Source organism: Scleropages formosus, chromosome 18, assembly GCF_900964775.1.
Source record: "Scleropages formosus chromosome 18, fSclFor1.1, whole genome shotgun sequence".
Taxonomy (NCBI): Eukaryota; Metazoa; Chordata; class Actinopteri; order Osteoglossiformes; family Osteoglossidae; genus Scleropages; species Scleropages formosus.
Window position 1 is genome coordinate 17543300 of NC_041823.1, and position 20742 is coordinate 17564041.

The window sequence follows — 20742 nt, forward strand, 5'->3', positions numbered from 1 at the left end:
AGGCTGAACTGAAATATTTATTAGATGACAAACCTGACCTCAGATACATAAGGCAACACAGCAAAGTCGGGGGGTCCCAGCTGAGTGACCTCCATAGTTTGTCCTCTTTCTGCCGAGTCCCCACATCCCGTTCTCTCAGATACCCTTAACCCCTCTCCATCCGCACATGTCAGCTGAAGACAAATAGAAGCAGAGCAATAGGAGCAGATAAAGTGGCCTTGAAAAAGCACTGAATCCCGAAAAAGTGGAAAATAATTTTACTTTTGTGTTATAAATCACACAGTTTCTCTGATATTATCTCCACTACAGAAGTTTGGCTCGCAGCACAAGTTGTTTGAATACAACACCTGAGCGCAGAGATTTATGGCGCAAGAGCTGAACGAAACACTGCATTTACTATTGTGTTAAATGCGGGTCCGTTATTATGTCACCATGAGCTAAACGCATTGTTGTTAATGTGTTTTGAAATTACATTAGGCTGCCGATGCTGCCACACTAATTTCCCTTACCGGTTTCCCAAATCGGTTTTGTACAAGCTAAACTCCAGATACAGCACGTATTAAAACATATTAAATCTAAAGCCATAAGCAAATGAAGTTTAACAAGAACACACTCATTTTAAACAAGGTTTCGACCTGAATTATTTCTCCAAATTATTGTACGCTTGCGCCTCCTACAGGTACGACTGTCAGTCAATAAATTGTGCAATGAACGAGTTTTGCGCAAAATGCACTTATATAACGCTATGTTATCAGTGCCACCAATTTAAATGAGACAGGTTCACCGGACAGCAGGACCCAGTCAAGCCCGCTGCGCCACCGCGCCCCCCACCTCCTTCATCAAGTCAGATGAATTTGCTGATAACTTCAAACTTGTACACAGGACTTGCGTGACCAGAGTGTTTAACTGGTTAAGTTTTCTGGTCATTATTGTTTTATCTTTGTTCGGAGTATTACAAATATAACCAGACGACCTTCGTTACTACTTTGCTAACAGATCTTTGGACTCGAACCGCTGCGCGACGCGCCGCCTCAACCGTAGAGCACGAGGGTGAGATTTCAGTGCGACACAGCGAGAAGTCCGTGAGACTTCCGCGATAGCAGCGGTGCAGGCCTATTCCCCGCCTTCCTACAAAACCATTGGTTGGTTATGAGCAGGAGTGGACTTTTTTCTTTTTTGATTGGTCGTCTGGTGTCACCGGCCGCTTGAGCGACAGTCAGCGATGCCGATTGAGGAGAAGAGCACACGAGGTAGGAAAAAAAGGTAAACGAAGCGAAGGTGCTGCTGGTTCGTTTTGCGCGTAAACGTATTTGTTACACGAGATATCCTCGTAAGATATGAGATCACGGTAAAGTAACTTCACCACGCGTTTGCAGCTGCGGCATGTCGTGCTATGCGGTGTTAACAGTCCAACAACTAGCTGAGTCCGGCAGCGGATCGGAGCGAAACCATTTTAGTCGTGTATTACCCAGTGACTTTGCTTACAGCCATGTTACATGTAAATAACTTAGGTAAAGCTATGGTTAAACAGAGTGAACTGAAAATCATGACATGCGCTAATGCTAACGATTAATGAGAAATTTGTAGGGCTGATGGTGTGTTTACAGTTACGTATGAATTTATGAAAACGATTCTCACTTTCATCAGGGATTCTGAGAGCACCTGAACAAACCGTTTGATCTTAACTTGCCATTCTCTGCCTGTTACCACTGCCGTGAGTGAACTTGTCGCTTTCTCTACTGTTCCCTATAAGCGGAGCCCTGCCCTGCTTCCTCCTCTGGACTGAATGCTACGGTCTTTGCCTCGAGTGCTGAGAGCAGCTGAGCGTGTGAAGCGAGTAGGAGCCCAGTTCGGCGGCATGGCGCAAAACCACGTGACCTGCAGTAGCTCCTCCCACGCTGAAGGGGGCGCCGTCACCGCTGCTATTATCATTGTGGGGGACGAGATCCTTAAGGTCAGGAGAGAGGTTTTTTTGTTTGTTAGTTTTTTTTTTTTTTGTCATATTTGTCCTTCTTGCATAAGTGGAACAATACTGTATTCAATAAATAAACATTTATATGTTGCTCTTCAGCAAAGCAACTTACAGTGTTAAGCTGCTTTTACCCATTTATACAGCTGGGGTATTTTAAGAGTCTGGTTAATTTTTGGAGCAATTTAAGGTAAGTACCTTGCTCAAGGGTATTACAGCTGAAGGTAGGATTTGAACTTGTAACCTTTTGGTCTAAAGGCAGCAGCTCTAACCACTATATTACCAGCTTCCCCAAATTTTTATGAGTTACTTCTCCATCATGTTGTGAAGAGAGTAGTTTGAAGTGATGGTATATAAATATGAAGAATTGAATGTGTGTGTGTGTGCGGGGCAAAGAGCCACTTGTCTTTCCACAGAGTTAGTGTTACCACTGTCCCATCTGTCCTGTGAACCTTAACCCAAAGCAGACCAGGTCCACTGGTGTCCGTATTTAGGCTGAGAATACCAGTTTGCCTGGTGTGGAACCATATTCCGCCTAAGGTGGAGGTTGTGTTGATCCTGGAGCCTACCTCACCTCAGGGAGAGCCAACCTTTGTCCTGTCGATCTGCTGGGCCTCGGTGTTGGCAGTGATCCAAAGCTATGAATAGTGCAGCTCTGCCAAGTTGCCCAGTGACCATGATGCTCTTGCTCCCTCTGTAGCTGGAACTCCAGTGAAATGTAGCACGGGACTGATTTTTAATCCATAATTTTTCAGTTTGTGTGACAGAGGATTAGGGTACCACTACAAAGTCAGATGTAAATTAGAAAAACAAAAAAAAGATTTTACTGTGAAAATGTTTTATGCACACACACACACACACACACACACACACACACACACACACACACACACACATTTTCAGAACCGCTTGTCCTATACAGGGTCACGGGGGAACCGGAGCCTACCCGGCAACACAGGGCGCAAGGCCGGAGGGGGAGGAGACACACCCAGGACGGGACGCCAGCCTGTCGCAAGGCACCCCAAGCGGGACTCGAACCCCAGACCCACCGGAGAGCAGGACTGTGGTCCAACCCACTGCGCCACCGCACCCCCCCCATGTTTTATGCATCAATGTTTAATTTAGTATTTATTACCTGCTTATCACTTTGTAGTATTTGCTTATAAATGTCTCTTATTAGGGGGCGCGGTGGCGCAGTGGGTTGGACCGGGTCCTGCTCTCCAGTGGGTCTGGGGTTCGAGTCCCGCTTGGGGTGCCTTGCGACAGGCTGGCGTCCCGTCCTGGGTGTGTTCCCTTCCCCCTCCGGCCTTATGCCGTGTGTTACCGGGTAGGGTCCGGTTCCCCGCGACCCTGTATGGGACAAGCGGTTCCGAAAATGTGTGTGTGTGTGTGTGTGTGTGTGTGTGTGTGTGTGTGTGTCTCTTATTAACACTCTCCCTCCGTCTTTGCAGGGCCACACGCAAGACACCAACAGTAGCTTCCTGTGCCGTGCACTGCGCAAACTGGGGGTGTGCGTGCAGCGAATTGTTGTGGTGCCTGACCAGCAAGATGTCATTGCAAAAGAGGTAGCTGCACTCTCACCACTTTGCACCCATCTGATCACCTCTGGGGGCATTGGCCCCACCCATGACGATGTCACCTTTGAGGGTGTTGCAATGGCTTTTGGCGAGCAGCTCCAGCCACACCCGGAGCTCATCAAGCTGGTGAAGGAATTCTTTGGGACAGTTGACCCAGGCAGTCCTGCCATGAAGCTGGCACTGGTACCAGAGAGTTCCACGCTGAACTATGGGACAGATCCACAGACTGGGAAGCCACTGCGTTACCCGTTGGTCAGTGTGCACAATGTCTACATTTTTCCTGGGATCCCCTCCCTCCTAGAGAGGGCCTTCAATGGACACAAGCACCTGTTTGCTGGATCTGGCACCACCTTCCACACTCGGGAGGTTTTTGTGAATGCAGACGAGGCAGAGATTGCACCAGTGTTGACGCGACTCCAGGCAACATGGGGGAAGAAGGTGTCTCTGGGCTCCTACCCGGACTGGCTGAGTAACTACCACCGGGTCCGCTTGGTTCTGGACTCAGACAGCGCGGAAGATGTGGAGGTGGCCCGATGTCAGTTGGTGGAGGAGCTGCCAACGGGGAGTGTGGTGCCACTGGTAACTGATCCGGTCTCGCTTGCCATGGCAGAGGTGTACAGACTGGCTAATACTGGTGAGAAGAACTCGGTTATATTAAGTGGAAAACATGTTGAGTACAAGTGTTTTGGAAGAGGAGGTGAAATGAAATTAATGAATTGGAAGATGAGGTAAGAGCAGAGCTGAATGAAGGATCTGAATAGTGCAGATGTGGAATGTGAAATATGGAAATGAAAGGGGATAAAAATAGAAGATGAGGTACAATCACTCTTTCATCTGGCTAACTTGTTTCCTCAAGTTGAAAAAATCGGGTATAATAGGGGTTTAAGCAACCACATGAAAGCGCGAGTATTTTGCTGTGATAAATGCTGTGCCACTGGGAATATCGGAAGGTGGGAAGATCAGGAAAGAATGGAGAATACAGGTGTCAAACTGGGAATTAAAAAGCGGTACTGTGAGGAAAGAGCCTAAGCACCACCCGTCACTCCCTTGGCTTCCCCAGGTACACCACTGGGCCAGAAAGTGATGTCAGCCCTGAGAGTCATTGAAATGGCATTGGAGCAGTACTCAGTGGGTGAGATCTGCGTGGGCTTCAATGGGGGTAAAGACTGCACGGCATTGCTGCACCTGTACTATGCTGCGCTAAGAAGGTGAGGGGAACATTGCAGGTAGGAAGGTCAGCTTAGCCCATTCCGGCTTATCGCTGCCTCTAGGAAACTCATTTTGATCTGCTGTGGCATGAATGATAAGGAGCAGAGATGTTCTATCTTTTTCTCTCTCTCTCTCTCTCTCTCTCTCTCTCTCTCTCTCACTGGCTTGCTGTCTGTGTGTTTGTTAATGGCTGTATCCTTTACTCTTAACACTCACTCGTGCTGAACAAGCAGAGATGTGTTGTGTGGGTGATGTCATTTGTTCATCTGTGTTGGTGAAAAGTTAATATTTTTTTTAATGAAACATCAGGGTGGGCTCAGGCGAATCCGTTGATTCTGAGAACAGTGAGACTTTTGTAGTGCAGTTAACAATAAATGAACATGATGGCTAAAAAGGGCTTGGTGGGATTTTTTTTTCTGTCGTAGGAAGTACCCGGAGGGGAAGGACCGTGTTAAAGCGCTCTACATCCGCATTGTGTCCCCATTTCCTGAGATGGAAAGATTTCTGCAGGACACAACAAAAAGGTGAGACGACCTCCTCTGTGGTGTGTACGCTGACTCCTCTTCACCTTTCCCTCTGTAATACATGCTGATGTCTCTCCCTGATATAGTCATTCATCTGTGTTGAGTAGGGTTTTCCTCTCTTCCGCACAGCAGCTGCTGGTTGCTGGCGAACTGCCGTTATCTCCCTGTATATCTTTCTGCTGGGTAAATAAGTTAAATGATGGAAAACTGAGAACAAGGAAAAATACTGTACCTCTTGGACTGAGTAGGACGAAATGCTGACCAAGGAGTTTCCCCCCTTCTGCTGAAATGGACAACATGGTGAGGGTAATTATTAGAGGATCAGCCCCTCCAAAAGTATAATTTTTTCAGCCTATTCATTAGCATGTATTCAACTATCCGATGCTTTTCTCAGAAGTGATATATAACTGAGGGTATACAAAAATCAGTTTCACCACAAGAAACTTTATATACAGATACGCAATTTGTCTGAGACCCTTTTTGCCAGCGCACCTTACTTGAGTAGGTGTCCCTAGAACTGAGAGTCATGTACTAAATACAAAGAAGGTGATGTGATACAAATTAATGTAGCTGTTAGAAGATCAGAATAGAAGTGGGTCCCAAAAAGATGCAGTTTGAGACCTATTTGGATTCTTCAAAGGGATTCAGGAGTTATAAGGGACAGAGTTTGGTATTGGGGTGCATATCCATTGACTGTCTTATGGGCCATAATCAGAATCTTAGAATTTGATGCTGGCAGCCACAGGAAGGAAGCTAATCTAGAGATGCAAGGAAGGGAGATGCATAGGAAGGATTTGGCTCGTTGAACACAGCTCATGCCATGGGGTTGTGGATCAGACAGGAGGGAGCTGCGTAGTCCAGGCGGGATATTCTGGACCATACCCAGGGCCAGGAGCAGTGTAGAATGTGCTGTGAGATGTGGGTAGATTGTGCCGAATAGGGTTATGACCTTCATATGCTGGTAGAAGCAGAGTCTACAGTCAACTGTTACTCCCAAACTGCTGACTGATTAAGCAAATGAGATAAGTATACTGCCTAGCTTGATAAAGGTTCTGGACAGTGGGGTGGGCATGCTGGGAAATGAAGGTTCTCACTCTTAGAAAGGCTGAGTTGTAGATGATGGTTGATCATCCTGGCCAAAACATCTGTGAGGCAAAACTGTAATACGAATGAATATATCTGTATTGGATGGGGGAAGAGAGAAGGGACAGAATATCTTTATGTTGCAGTGATGGGAGAACCCGTGAGAGGCTGTGACAGAGTCTAGGTAAGCGGTGTGGATGAGGAAAAGTACAAGAACCTTGCAGAATACCAGCTGAGCGAGACTGGGGGGGGGGGGGCACTGAAATTACAACAGAATATTGAAACAACAACATAATTACATATTTTCCAGAGCTGCACACATAGTTATGTTGAGTAATATTTTTAATATTTAACAGTTGTTTAAATGTAAGCAGCAAACTATATACTCATTTTGATTAATAAACTTTTAACATATATATTAGTTCTGTAAAAAAAAAAAAAAAAAAAAAAAAAAAAGTGATGTCATTCACAGCCTTAAAATGCTTCTTGGAATGTTGAGTAGTGTTGCTAACCCTCTCTCACTGGTTGGGCACTGAGAGTGGCGATGTATGTTATACCTTTCTATAGAACTTTATGTGTGTTAAGAGTGCACCATTGCTGCCTCCTCCATCAAACTATGTGGAAGAACTAAGCAAAGCTGTGCCCTTTTCCCTCTGCCCATCCAGGTATGACCTGGAGCTCTTCTCAGTTGAGGGCAGCATCCGGCAGGCCCTGAGGGAGGTCAGGGAGCGGAGGCCAGAACTGAAAGCAGTCCTCATGGGGACCCGACGGAGCGACCCGTACTCACACACCCTAACCCCACTGTGCCCCACTGACCCCGGCTGGCCCGAGTATATGAGGGTCAATCCCCTCCTGGTGAGAATCGACTTCAAGGTTTACATGCAGATCACTAGTCTACAATTTCTTTTTAAAATATACAGTGTCCTTCTACAATTTATCTAAGCATTTCCTTTAAATGTTTCCTTTGTACCACCCAAAAATACAAATTTATTTTATTTTTAATCCAGTAATTAGCTTTATGTCAGGTAAAGTTTTCCAAGATACGACTAATGATGTGAGATTATAGGAAATGAAATGGAGTTCATTACTACAACCCCTTTGAGCCTGAAATTCAAATTACCCTGGTCCTCTGCAGTAATGCAAAGTGATTGCATTTATTAGCACACAATGCTGCCATTCAAACAGTGTTTTAAGTGGATAATGTGTACCAAGAGCTGTGGATCCTCTGTGGTCATCTACAACAATGCAATAGACTTGTATTATTTTAGCGATTTGATTTGCTTTGTTGCTCTTCTGCTATGAGATTGCTTATACCAAGATAACAGTCCTGTCTCACTTTCTTTCAAAGGACTGGACGTACCATGAGATCTGGTCATTCCTGAGGACCCTGTACGTTCCGTACTGTATTCTCTACGATAAAGGGTGAGAATGCTCATCTCTCTGTCTCATCAGTCTTCAGTTCTGTTCTCTTTCAGTTTTTCATGCTTTCTGTGTGCCTCCTCACCTTCTGGGCAACAGATCCTGTCACTGGTAGATCTGGTGTGGATCATGTCCAGAGGCCATACCGTAGATATTCGACCCTAAAATGGAATGTCTTTCTCTTTTCCAGTTACACCTCTCTGGGCAGCATGGATGACACCACCAGGAACCCTGCACTAAAAGTAGTTGACAAAAGGGGCATGACCCGCTATAAATCTGCCTACCTGCTGGAGAATGCAGAGGAAGAGCGCAACCCTCGCGTCTGATGCCGCCGTTCAGGGTGTGACGCTTCAGACCGTCCAGCGGATGCACGCATGCCTCTGCACACGAAAGCCAGAATTCTGTACGGGTGCATATTTTGTGTACAGACAAAAAGATAAAGACGGTGGCATGAGCCAATGAAGAGCTTATCTACGGGGAGCATAGAAATGAATATGATCCATATATAGTCTGTCTTGAACTCACAGCTGAAATAACCAGGGTCCAGTTCTGTTTTTTCTTTTTTTTTGTGTAAATATTTGCACTGAATGTTTGGGTGGGGTCGTTCAACCTCTTGGTTGCCACAGACCTCTGCAGACAGTGGTGGTTACGATTGAAGCAGAGGTGGTGGAAAGGAAGCTGCTGACGGCGACGTCGGGGGTGAAGCCGCACGGTGCCGCGGACACGGATGCGGAGCCCGCGGCAGATCAGACGTGTTCCCCAGGAGTCTGTCCCGTCAGTCACGCCGGGAACTGGCTGCCAATGTGTGTTAACACTTAAAAACATTACCTCTGTGTACCAGAGTCAGTTCTTTGTGTGCTTTACCTAGAAACTGACATAGGAAGGACTGCGCTGAGGCACAGATGGACAGTTTCGCACAATGTCAGTGTGGAGGTAGCGTCGCGCTCAGCTTCCACTCCAGCGTGAGGGCCTGAGGTAACAAGTCAAGTACGCCGCCTCAGCGTTTGAGTAGCGCGCTTCCTCGCGGCAGCCTGCTTTAAGGGAAGACTTTCAAGTTCCTGCGGCCATATTACAGGCTAAAGGTACACCCCAAAGCCGCGCTGCACCTTCCCTACACGCTACATTTAGTACTACACCCTACATTCGGTACAGCCTACATTTTGTACTACACACTTGCTCCGCGAGTGCGCGAAGGCCGCCCTCGGAGAATAAATATTTTAAACGATTTGATTCACATCTGTTCCGGCTGCGCGCGTATCAATTTCTGCAGAAGTCATTTTATTCGTTTATGCTCAAAAATGAAATAAAAGATTGAGACGCTATTAAAGGGCAGATGAAGGAACGAAAGGCGGTTCAATCGATTTGCTGGAGGTGCCCGTTCGGGCGCGCGCTCCTAACGTCCGGCTCTTCTGACGCGACTGAGGAAGGAAGGCGGTGCCACCGACTGGGGGGGGATGTGTTTCTCGAGAAGATGTCCTCCTGTTGTTGGGGGGTTTCTTTCTAAGCGGTGTGTCGCAGTCCTGCTTTCGCCGCATCACCACTAGGAATAAACACACGTTTCTCTGACAGCACGGTACGGTACTTCACACCAAGATGGTTTCCGGGGCACACGCGCACACAGGGGCTCGCGCCGCAGTTCCCGCTGCCGGCCGCACGGGTGCGGTGTGTCCCCGTTTTCTATTGGGCATCGTGATTACAGTAAATTACTTCGCCTGTTTTCAGGCTGGATTGAATCCCGGTGAATCGATCGCTTCTCTCCGCCTGGAAATTAGTCAACGCTCCGGCAACAAGGATCGATGCGGGCCAATCTAATAAAGCGACTCGCTTACGACGACGCCCCGGGATGCGCGGCCTGTTACACCTCCAATTACCGCCCCGCCCCCCAGCGCGCGCTGCTCTATCGGTGCCCACACGTCACCGGCGGGCGGAGCCGCTCAAAAAGTCACACTGGTGACAGCGACAGCAGTAAGGAGCGCAGGCCGCATCGTCATCATCATCATCATCATCATTCTTGTTATTATTATTATTATTATTATTCACTGTTCTGCAGCAGGTGCCTAGGGCTGCTGTTTAGCACTTCAGGGGCCCAGGTTCAAGGTGCGAGGTTCCCTGCTCCTGCCCTAGTGCCATTTACTCATCCTGAACTGCTCCAGTGAAACATACTCTGCTGTGTGCTGTCTGAATGTGTAAATAGTTGCAAGTAGAAAGACATCAGTGAAATAAATGATATCCTTATCATATTATACTTACGGTTTTTCTTATTATTCAATATTCTTGTGCATTTTTTTGTATTTATTAGCTACATTACAGGTATGTTATTGCAGGGTTACTCTGCGCATAAGTCTCGTTTGAGCGCATGACTATATGTGCACTCAGACGGAAGACTTTTGCTTGTTAAGTTCCTCTCCTCATGGAATTCCTTCATCGCATTTGCTTTGGTGTCAGTCGCCTCGAGGGTGAAATTATTATGTTGTACCTGGACGTAATCTGCGATGGGGGGCTGAGAGAAGAGCTTCAGTGATGCAAAGTGCTTCTTTTGGTGAGTTTCCCTGAAAAGCAGCAGGTTTGCAATCTGGCAACTTGACACAGTGAATGCAGGGAATATCAAATTATAAATATCATATTGTAATATGTTATATTGAATACATTCCCAGATATTGTGAAAATAAGCAACTCACCTTGATTAATAAAAAAGGACATTTGACCTCTTTTCCTTACATGTATCGCGATTCAAGGATGCCGCTTTCACGACTGATGTCCGAATGAAAAATGAGATATTAAAGGAAATTAAAACTCAAATTCCAGTCACATTTACAATTAAAAGTACATTTTCAGATTAAAAAAAGAAATTAATAAATAATAATAATATTAATAATAATATTAATTAAAAAATAATAATAATAATAATAAATTACTGGTGACAGCGGTAAATAATTGTTACTATTATTATTATAAATCAGGAGGCTACATTACTTTATATAGCACATTTATAATGTACATCAGAGAAGGCAAACTTCATTCCAAGAGTGACACAGAGGTGTCTGGTTCTTGTTCCACTCAGAATATTAATCAGCAGAACATGATAAATTCTTTCGCCGAATGAAGGACCCTTGAAAATATCCAAGACTGTAGCATTTGCAATGCAAGTCCACTACGACTGCACTTTTTGTGCTTTGCTTCGTGTGCTTCGGCGTGTGAGATTTAATGACTGTGTGGTTCTCAGCTTGTCTTCGTGACTCCTGGATGCGGACGCAGGCGGGTTTGTTTCTTTACTCTTAATGACTTCATTAGTACTGGGATTTTGATGTTCCAAACCAGTGCTGTCCAGTGCTGGTCCTGGAGGCCCAGTGTATGCTCAAGCTAGTGTTACAGGACTTAAGCCCTTGATTGAAGTAATTATATTCTTAACTGAACTAAATTACCCTTTACACTTGGTACTGTAACTGTGAGCTGTGTAAAGAGAGCTGGAAAAGCTGCATATGCTGTCGCCCATCAGGACCCGACCGGACACCTACGTGCTGCAGGACTAGTATTGGACAATTATTTCCAATAGGGTTCATATCCTATAAGCAAAAACATAATTAACTACAAATTGGACAAATTAAGACGAGGATCTGACAAAGGAAAGTACCTAATACAGCAGGACGTGTGAGGGCAAAGATGTTCAAAATAAATATAAATACAAATATTTTGTAGTGTCTGGTACTGATTGCATATGAGTATGAAGTGAAATGCGGTGTGTTTTGGTGAAGGGATTATTACTGTTTGCATGGGTTTCCTCTCAGTGTCGCAGGTTCCTCCCACAGTCTGAAGACTGTAAATTGACTATAGTGTATTACTGTGATTTAGTACACTGTTTTCTGCCCTATGCTTTCAGGATAGACTCTTTGAATCATGTGTGAATTATTATTAGTATTATTATTATCCTTATTATTATTATTATTATTATTATTATTATTATTTAGCTGACACCTTAGTTCAAGGCAATTTAAAGGGTTAGATTAATAAAAGACAAAAAGACCTTATGAGACATTTAGATCACATTTAGTTTAGTTTCTTTGCCCAAAAAGAGTGCATAGCAGTAACATTGCAAAGAGTATAATAGGATGTCAAAAAGGTCAAAAAAACGAATGAGCTTAAAAGAGTGTCTCCTGGAAAACAAATAAAAGCGGGTTAAAAATCAAATGATGAAGGTGACAGCAGAAGTCAATTCTCAAAACTAAACGGAGGTAATAACACTGTAGGGCAATAATAGATAAAAGAATAATAAAGGTAAAAATACAGTATGAGTAACATATTATGTGAACTATATTAAATACTGTTATTCCATGATATATTTTTAAGTAAAAAAGTAATTCAGTGTGTGTAAATATGTTGTGTGTAATGACATGTAAATTTCCTCCTTTAAAATGTTCATGTTACACATGATTTTTGGCCTTGTGATAATAATGCCAAATGTTTGAATATATTCAGCTCAGACCATCACGCGTAAATATTTTTCCGAATAAAAAATTAAATGAGAGCTCAGATGAAATATACATTCAGAAACATCTTGCCTTTAAATTAAACTGAAATCTGAAATTGCAGAATGGATTGGGCTGTTGACTGATGGACGTTACATTTAATTAAATGGTATTAATTCTAGTGTTAAAAGATCACTGAATCTGAACATTTGTCAACACAGGGCGGAATATTAGTGCAATATACAATGGCTGCTCACTGAAGACCATCATCCCTTGGCTATTTATTGGATTAAATTCACACTGAAACGTGGAAATCAGAACATTTGTCAAGGGCTGAGAAGAATGAGGATATGGTAACCCTCAGTGGCTGGGAAGCTGCTTTGCTACCCTGTACTCTTTATTCCAGCACCTTCTCATGAAGACATAGGGCACAGCATGAGAATTAGCATGTAATTGTTGTTAACTTTCTCTCTTCATCTCTGTTTTAAAGGGTTTTGTACATTTTAGACGTTTCAGCCACGTATGTATCATTATGTTTCAACTTTTGTTCTTTTTTACTTTGTAAAAAATGTGCTTGATGGGTGACGTGGGGGGTGTACAGGGTGGCACTGATGCTCCCCGGCTTCTGGGCTGTGTGTTTAGCTGTGGGTTCGAACCCGACTTAGCCTGTTCTCGGTTTGCGTGTTCCCTGTATGTTTGCTTGGGTGTACAGGTGAGTGCTCTGGTTTCTTCCCACAATCAAAGGACATGTGTTTCAGGTGAACAGGTGGCTCTAAACTGCCTTTTGTGTGTGTGTGTGTGTGTGTGTGTGATTTTCCTGTAATAGACTGGTGCACCATATCATTCTGGGAAAGGTTGTAGACCATCATGACCCTGCACTGGACAAACAGCTCAATCAATATATCAATAAATCTTCTCATCATCAATATACACACATCATCTGAAACCACTTGTCCCATACGGGGTCGCGGGGAGCTGGAGCCTAACCATAACCCAGGGCGAAGGGCTGGAGGGGGAGGGGACACCCCCAGGACGAGACGCCAGTCCATTGCAAGGCACCCCAAGCGGGACTCGAACCCCAGACCCACCGGAGAGCAGGACCCGGTCCAACCCTTCATCAATATACACTATCAATATAAAAGGGACAGCGAATAGTGAGACTGATGGCCGGACCGTTCGTGTAGTTCACACAACTCCGTATTGCACCACTACGCTGTGCTCCAGATACAAAATACATCTTACAGAGGCTGCTGTAAAAATGCGGTACATTTAAACCGCTGCGAAGTTGCCCGGGTGTGTTTATGGTCACACTTTTCAAAACAGCTTTTGCTTTCTCTTGCACAGCTAAAAGAATTTTTTTTTTAAAACAAGCTCAACTACAATTCAATTCACAGGACTTGTTTCTTGTCCGTGGCGGTGTAATAGAATTTATATTATACATAACATATAATTAGTTTAGGGAAACAGTTGATTCTCTTATTAAAATAGTAAATATCTTTATTGGGATGAACGAAAGTGACAGTTATATTAAAGTTTTCTTGCCGTAATTGTATTTACACCAGGCAGCTTATTTAAAGGTAATTTTCCTGACACCCGCGATGCCAGGGTTCCCGGTGTTTTTCGAGGCTTTCTTGCGCGCTGTACACTCTTTACCGCATTTATACCTCTATGTGTGTGAGACGGTCGGTCAGTGAGGTGCCACGGGGAAGCGAGTGTGTGTGTAACTTACTGTTCAGGGAAGTGTCGGCGAGAGAGTGTGTCTCGAAGGTCAGGATTACTGAGTGAGAAAGCCAATGTGTGTGTGTGTGTGTGTGTGTGTGTGTGTGTGTGTGTGTGCGCGCACTTGAGTGTTACTGTGCGAGAACTGGTAGCAGGTGTCTTGTTTGCTCAGTAATCCAGGTCAGAGTCTTTACACGGAACACAGTCCGATGTACAAATTGTGTCCGAATCCCTCCCCGAGTCCCCCGTTGCTCTCCCACACTCCCACGCTCCCAGACGCCCACACGGCCAGGCCGCTCTGGCGCTGCTTGCCGCAGGAAGACCGAGACACGCGCCTGAGAAAGCGAGGGAACAAAGGATGCGGGGCGGAAGCGAGGAAACGAGAAAGACGGGCTGACGACGCAAGCCGAAGGGGTACGAATGGACAGAGGAAGGAAAGGAAAGAAGGGGCGAGACGACACTCCTTGCTCGACGGGCGTCTTCTGCACGAACGAGGAGCCGTGTCCGCTGAAAGCATGAAGTGGACGCAGAAAAAGGGTTAAATTTTGCCAACAGCTGCCATAAACGCTCATCGAATAAACGCTGTTGCTTGTTTGTCGGGAAGCGAGGACAGAGTGCAGTGTGGGCACTGACCTTGTGCTTCGTGGCCACTTTTATTTTTTTCAACAAATCTGTCACTGACTTGGCAGCTTTTCTGGGTTCGCAGAGCAGCCGGCTACCCGCCGCTCCCCCCCCCCCCACCCCACTAGGAGGGACGCAGGAGCGGTAACAAGAGGCACAAGTGTCCCCCAGTGTCCCAGCGCATCCGGGACTCCTGTTACCACCTCCCCAGGACGGGCGCCCCCAGTGCCACCCGGGTCGCCCTGGCTTTCCTCGTACATCCCGGGCAGGGAGTCAGTAGTCAGCGTGGGCCACGAACACGCCAGCGGAATGAGGGCCAACCAAAGCGCCGGAGAGCCGTTCGGTTTTTACGGGCAAAACCGGCTAAACTGCGCAGAACGCCGACGGGCACCGACGACACGCCGCGGATCGGCAGGGCAAACGGTCGCATCCCGAGACCGCGAACGCACGAGCCGTCCGGATTCTCTCTCCGGTGACGAGAGCCTTAGTCCTCCACGGCGGAAAGTTGGAGGTTTTCGTGAGGCGAGACGTTCGGTTGCGCGACTTTCCCTGTTTCGTGCCAGAAACAACAGCGACACAGTTGAGTGGAAAGAGAAGAAAGGTAAACCGAAGGCGCTCCTGATTCAGGTTTTGATACCACTGCGGCTCTACCGTTGTCCTGGCCTTACAGGGGTGTAAGAAGGGCGCCGGGACGCTGAAGAGTCACGGGTCCGATGCGCGCGGACGGCTCCGGTGTCACCAAATGCTGGACTACGGAAAAACGGAGGGAAACGGACGCGGCCTTAGCAAGGGCGCATCCGAACGGAGCCGCGATGGAAAATCCTCGCCGTCTTCACCTGCTTCGAGAGCTTCGAGCTCCTCTCATACCGCCGCGGTTTCATAGCGGGAGCCCAGGCTAACAAAACCAGGGAACAGGGTGTATGTTGGTACCCTCGCAGTCAGATGCTGAATGTTGCCGTAGCGGAAATGTTTTAACCGATGGAAATTGGCTGTGCACCGAGATTAAGTTTTAATGCCCGCCATTAATAATTAACCATGCATGGGACTCTCATGAGTTCACAAAAGTTTTATGGAGGGAGACAGATTAACGATCGCTGACAAATAACACCATTAAGGCACGGGTTAAAAACAAAAGCGCGGTGCCTCATCGTTTGCGAAACCCCACAAGAACGTCATCGCTTCTGTACTTGCGCGTGTTGCGCCGCGAAGGACGGCCGTTCGATTAATTTCCGACACGCCGGGAAGCGACAAACGCTTCGCACGTAGCGGGTACAGCGACACTTCGCGTACCGCAGGTCCGCCGACCCGATGGGCTCCGTACGGCCTTTTTTTTTTTTGCACGTACAGCCTTTGCGTGACCAAGATGTACGGGCGAGCAAACGCACGCGCCCAGGTGGACGTTGGACAAGTTGCTCGGCAGTTGTCTTTCTTCAAGGTGACTTAGGGTTTCGCAGCATCGGTGACGTACACGCGCTAAGAGAGGGCCGAGCGCCGCGACGTCGCGCGGATGAAAAAGCCAAGCCGAGCGCCGGAGCACCTTAAGCGCGCGATGGCAGCGGGCCGCTTATGCGTTTTCTCCGAGGTGATGCCGCTTTAATGAGGGAGACGGCGTCCGGGTGTGGGGTCCCGCGGCAGCCGGGCAGGGCCACGGCAAGGGTCGGCTCGTCTCCGAGTCCATTTCCCCGACGGGAATCAGGCCGGCGGCGCGAGCCGCCGATAAGAAAGCGTTCCTCGGAGCAATTACCGCCGGGCCTACCCGGCCACGCCGTTTGTGTTGGGACTTGTCCTCTAAAATTCCTAACATTTCTGACGCTACACTAAACACACTGTGGCTCAAACCGGAATACGTAAGCACCCTTCTTTCCGAAATCAAAACGGGCACATGAAAGGTATTTTTCCCTCATCCAGGACTGTGTCGAGTCTTATCTGAGCGAGAAACACACGTCCGCTCATTAAAATTGCCATAATGGGCCTCAGAGCAGCCGGTGCGCTGTTCGGTCCCGTCCCTCCGACTTATTGTCAGCTGGCGATGTGGTTTCGTGCGCAGAGCGAAGGATGGCACGGTGGCGGCGCGCGCGAAAAATCAAAATGTTCAGAATTCCTTCCTATTAATTATGCATTTTTTTAATCATTTTAAAAAGCGTTCAAATTTTCACTGCTCAGCAGTCTGCTGATAGAAGAATGTGCTGCTCACGATCACCTTTCGCAATCTCCCATGAAACTCGGGATTAAATGAACCGATATTAGGTTGTTTGCAAATGCATCATCACGTCGAGAGAAGGGGGCGAGGAGAGTAGCCACCCGCGGCCCGTTTGAACGTACCAACCTACAGGTGAGACGCAAGGAGCTGCAGTACGAGAACTCGTGCGGCGTCCGCAGAGAATCAGATGGAAGGCGAAATATTGCACGTACCACGGTACATGCAGCCGGTCGCGATCGCTTTGCTGCGTGACAAAGTGCTCTTCTGATCAAGCGTAAACACGCCAGGCGTTTCGCAGGCGCGTGCGTGTACGATGGGTGCGTGTTTTTACGCTTTAAAGTGTTGCATATTATTTTTATTTTAGAAGATGATTGTACAGTATGTATACCACTTACGCAGAATGATAATGAAAAAGTGGGTAAGTTATAAGGGTAAGTATGTTCCATCATGGTCATTTATATTATTTCCTTCAGACATTTGAACTGTAAAATCTTATTTTGGGAAAAATATTGATTTTGCACCTACTTTCCCTCAAAGAAAAAAACAAAAATAAACAATAAAATAGAATCCATCCATCCGTCCATCCCCTCTCTACCTCCATCCATCCATCCACCCATCCATCCATCCCCTCTCTACCTCCATCCATCCATCCATCCCCTCTCTATCTCCATCCATCCATCCATCCCCTCTCTATCTCCATCCATCCATCCATCCATTCATCCATCCCCTCTCTATCTCCATCCATCCATCCATCCATCCATCCATCCATCCATCCATCCCCTCTCTACATCCATCCATCCATCCATCCCCTCTCTACATCCATCCATCCATCCATCCATCCATCCCCTCTCTACATCCATCCATCCATCCATCCATCCCCTCTCTATCTCCATCCATCCATCCATCCATCCCCTCTCTATCTCCATCCATCCATCCATCCATTCATCCATCCCCTCTCTATCTCCATCCATCCATCCATCCATCCATCCATCCATCCCCTCTCTACATCCATCCATCCATCCATCCATCCATCCCCTCTCTACATCCATCCATCCATCCATCCATCCCCTCTCTATCTCCATCCATCCATCCATCCATCCATCTATCCATCCCCTCTCTATCTCCATCCATCCATCCATCCATCCATCCCCTCTCTACCTCCATCCATCCATCCATCCATCCATCCCCTCTCTATCTCCATCCATCCATCCACCCATCCATCCATCCATCCATTCCCTCTCTACATCCATCCATCCATCCATCCATCCATCCATCCATCCCCTCTTTACATCCATCCATCCATCCATCCCCTCTCTATCTCCATCCATCCATCCATCCATCCCCTCTTTACATCCATCCATCCATCCATCCATCCATCCATCCCCTCTTTACATCCATCCATCCATCCATCCATCCATCCCTCCCTCCAATTTCAATAGCTGCTTGTCCTGAGCAGGGTTGCTGAGAAATGGAGCCTATCGTGATAGCACTGGGCACAAGGCTGAGTGGGAGTACACCCTGGACGGGATGAGACGGGATGGGAGTCCACTGGAGGGTAGGAATTCTTTTGCAGCTTTAATTCTCCTCTTAATTTTGCAAAAGAAAAACAATGTTTGATCCCCGAGAGAAAAACCAGGTACTCATTTTGAACTGGTTCAAAAGCTTTATATTTCTGTCCCCATATGCTATGAAGTTCAAAAAAATTCTGGTAATTTATACAATGGTTTAATTATGAAAAATTTTTTGGTAATACACACACACCTTTTATCATGGGGATCCCATACAAAGAAAAACAAATATATCGGGACAGATATATACACTTGATGTGTCAAAGCCCAGGTTTTTTCCCCCTCCATGGTGGCACTCCTCTCTTTTAATATAGGCTCTGGATGGAAACAGATATTCCCATATGCTCGTGTACATACTTCCTACTTCCTATCATGGGGTTCTAGAGTCTATCTCAGAAGCGCAGGGACCCAGGGTACACCCCAGCATAGATGCCAGTCACACACACACATCCATACACGCAAAGGCCAATTCAAAGTCACAGATTAACCAGACACACGTCTTTGGACTGCGGGAGAAAACCCCACACGGACACGGGCGGAACATGCAAACTCCACGCAGACTGGGCTGGATTCAAACCTACGTCCAGACCTCCGGGCCACCGTGCCGCTACGATGCCGCCTGCTGCCCCATAATACTAACTTTTGAAAATAAGTTATAAACGAATTAATTGATTTCTCATATGAGCAACTTTCATAACTTTAATACCCTTGAACCGGTGTAAATAAAGCGGCAGCGTCACAATCTAAGGTTCAGCGTTATTCATTAGTAGCCGTACATAGTGCCCCTAAGCGTAGCGTCCGTACGATTCGCAGCGTGAACGATATCGGTAGCATCCTCGTGAACTTTTCGACGCCATAAACATCTGTGAGCCAAATGATCAAAATGTATGCCGTTGCTCACGCTTCGTGCTACCTGGACAGTCTCCGTGACCCTGAATTGGTGGTTTTTGTTAATGAATCAACGAATAAACAAAAGCATAGTATTAAAAGATAAGCTATATGGAAACGTTTTGTCACAAACATTACAAAATATTTTGGCATTATAATTCCCGTGCATAAAAACACCTATTTTAATTTTAGCTGACGATTTTCTCCAGGAGCCTATTTTTTTCCGTAAGGAATAATGGTATTCGAGTCTCCTCACAACAGGAGTTTGCCCAACGGAGTGATTTCGTGGAGTAAATTAACTCTATTGTGTGAGGAACCGGTGTACATAGTGTGCGAATGTACATATATTTAAACAGTAATTATTTTTTATTGTCATTATTACCGCAGCGCAGAGCCAAGAAACATTGCCTGATGTTGTTGTTCTTTAACATGCAGTACTTGACATCCAGTGAATCCTGTGCGCGCATTAATCCCATTCTTTTACCGCGTGCATCCGTACAGCAGAAAACGCAGCGCTATCGTGATCTTGTTGTTAGTGCACAAAACCACACTACTTTGGATTAGGCACTTTAAGATTTGCCTCCAATAAATAAAACGCTACGCTTGTAATAGGGCTTAAGTGCCATCCATGTCCACTAGATTACAAGATATGGGTGTAGACTAAAGGCTTCTTGAGAACACTAATTGCCAGGGACCAACGCCATGTCTGTTGAGGGTCGTAAAAAAAGAAAAAAAAAAAAAAAAAAGAATAATAAATGGAATGGGCTCTCGACAGGCATACAGGATGTGATGCATTATGGGATGGCTTTGTCTTAATGAGACCGGGCTTCATTCCTCTGAGGCTGCAGTATGCCATTACTAAGGGCTTGATTTAGTCCCATAAAGCAGACCAGCCTTAACTTCCAACAGTAAATGTCTGACGGGTGTTTTTTTTGCTTACAGTGCTGTATCTATATATGTTTCACTGGAAATTGAGAGGAAAAAACTAAAAAGAACATTTCCTTAAAAAAAAATTACTAAATGCCTCTGTTAAATATTGGAACGAAACCATTTAGTTCCTGAAATAACACAATTAACATACTGCGTTTAATTTCAGTGATAATTTTTATTATTTACAGTATTTCGTTGTTGCAGACATTATATAAAATGAACATTTTTTCCCCGCTCACACAATCGAATATTTCACAAGATTAAGACCCATGCGTGAGGAACGTGTTCAACTGAGAACGTCATGTTACTGGCCCATGTCTAAGGTACTTGTTGCCCCATGGTGTTCTTTCCATATATGCCCACTCGCATACATGAGAACCCCTCTTTTCCCGTTTCCAGTACTGTACTTTCGAAATCCCACACGCAACACTACACAGCGCACAACGCACTTGTAAGGACATAGAGAACTGCACAAATGAGTCTTATTGCAATCATTTTTATTGACTACATTTTTGCCTTGTAAAAAGGGCCCTGATTGCAGCTCTTCATAGAAGATGCTAAATTCTTCACTA

The 20742-nt window shown here is 46.0% G+C and overlaps 1 protein-coding gene across 6 annotated transcripts; it reads left to right on the forward strand.

Moving 5' to 3' along the window:
• The first annotated feature begins 750 nt into the window (after positions 1-750).
• flad1 (flavin adenine dinucleotide synthetase 1) lies at positions 751-10478 on the forward strand. 6 transcript variants are annotated; one of them, XR_001965255.2, is made up of 9 exons: positions 752-1263; positions 1754-1954; positions 3421-4180; positions 4607-4754; positions 5181-5279; positions 7028-7217; positions 7711-7784; positions 7972-9354; positions 9504-10478. XR_001965255.2 is itself a non-coding variant. In XM_018734951.2 (8 exons), the coding sequence occupies exons 2-8, from the start codon at positions 1787-1789 to the stop codon at positions 8105-8107; spliced, it is 1575 nt and encodes a 524-aa protein (XP_018590467.1). In that variant the 5' UTR covers positions 752-1263; positions 1754-1786; the 3' UTR covers positions 8108-10478. The 6 variants fall into 6 exon arrangements, 5 of the variants coding, with proteins under 5 accessions (XP_018590508.1, XP_018590467.1, XP_018590489.1 ...); XM_018734951.2 differs by having other exon boundaries at positions 7972-10478; XM_018734973.2 differs by having other exon boundaries at positions 752-1250; positions 7972-10478.
• Positions 10479-20742: the final 10264 nt, after the last annotated feature.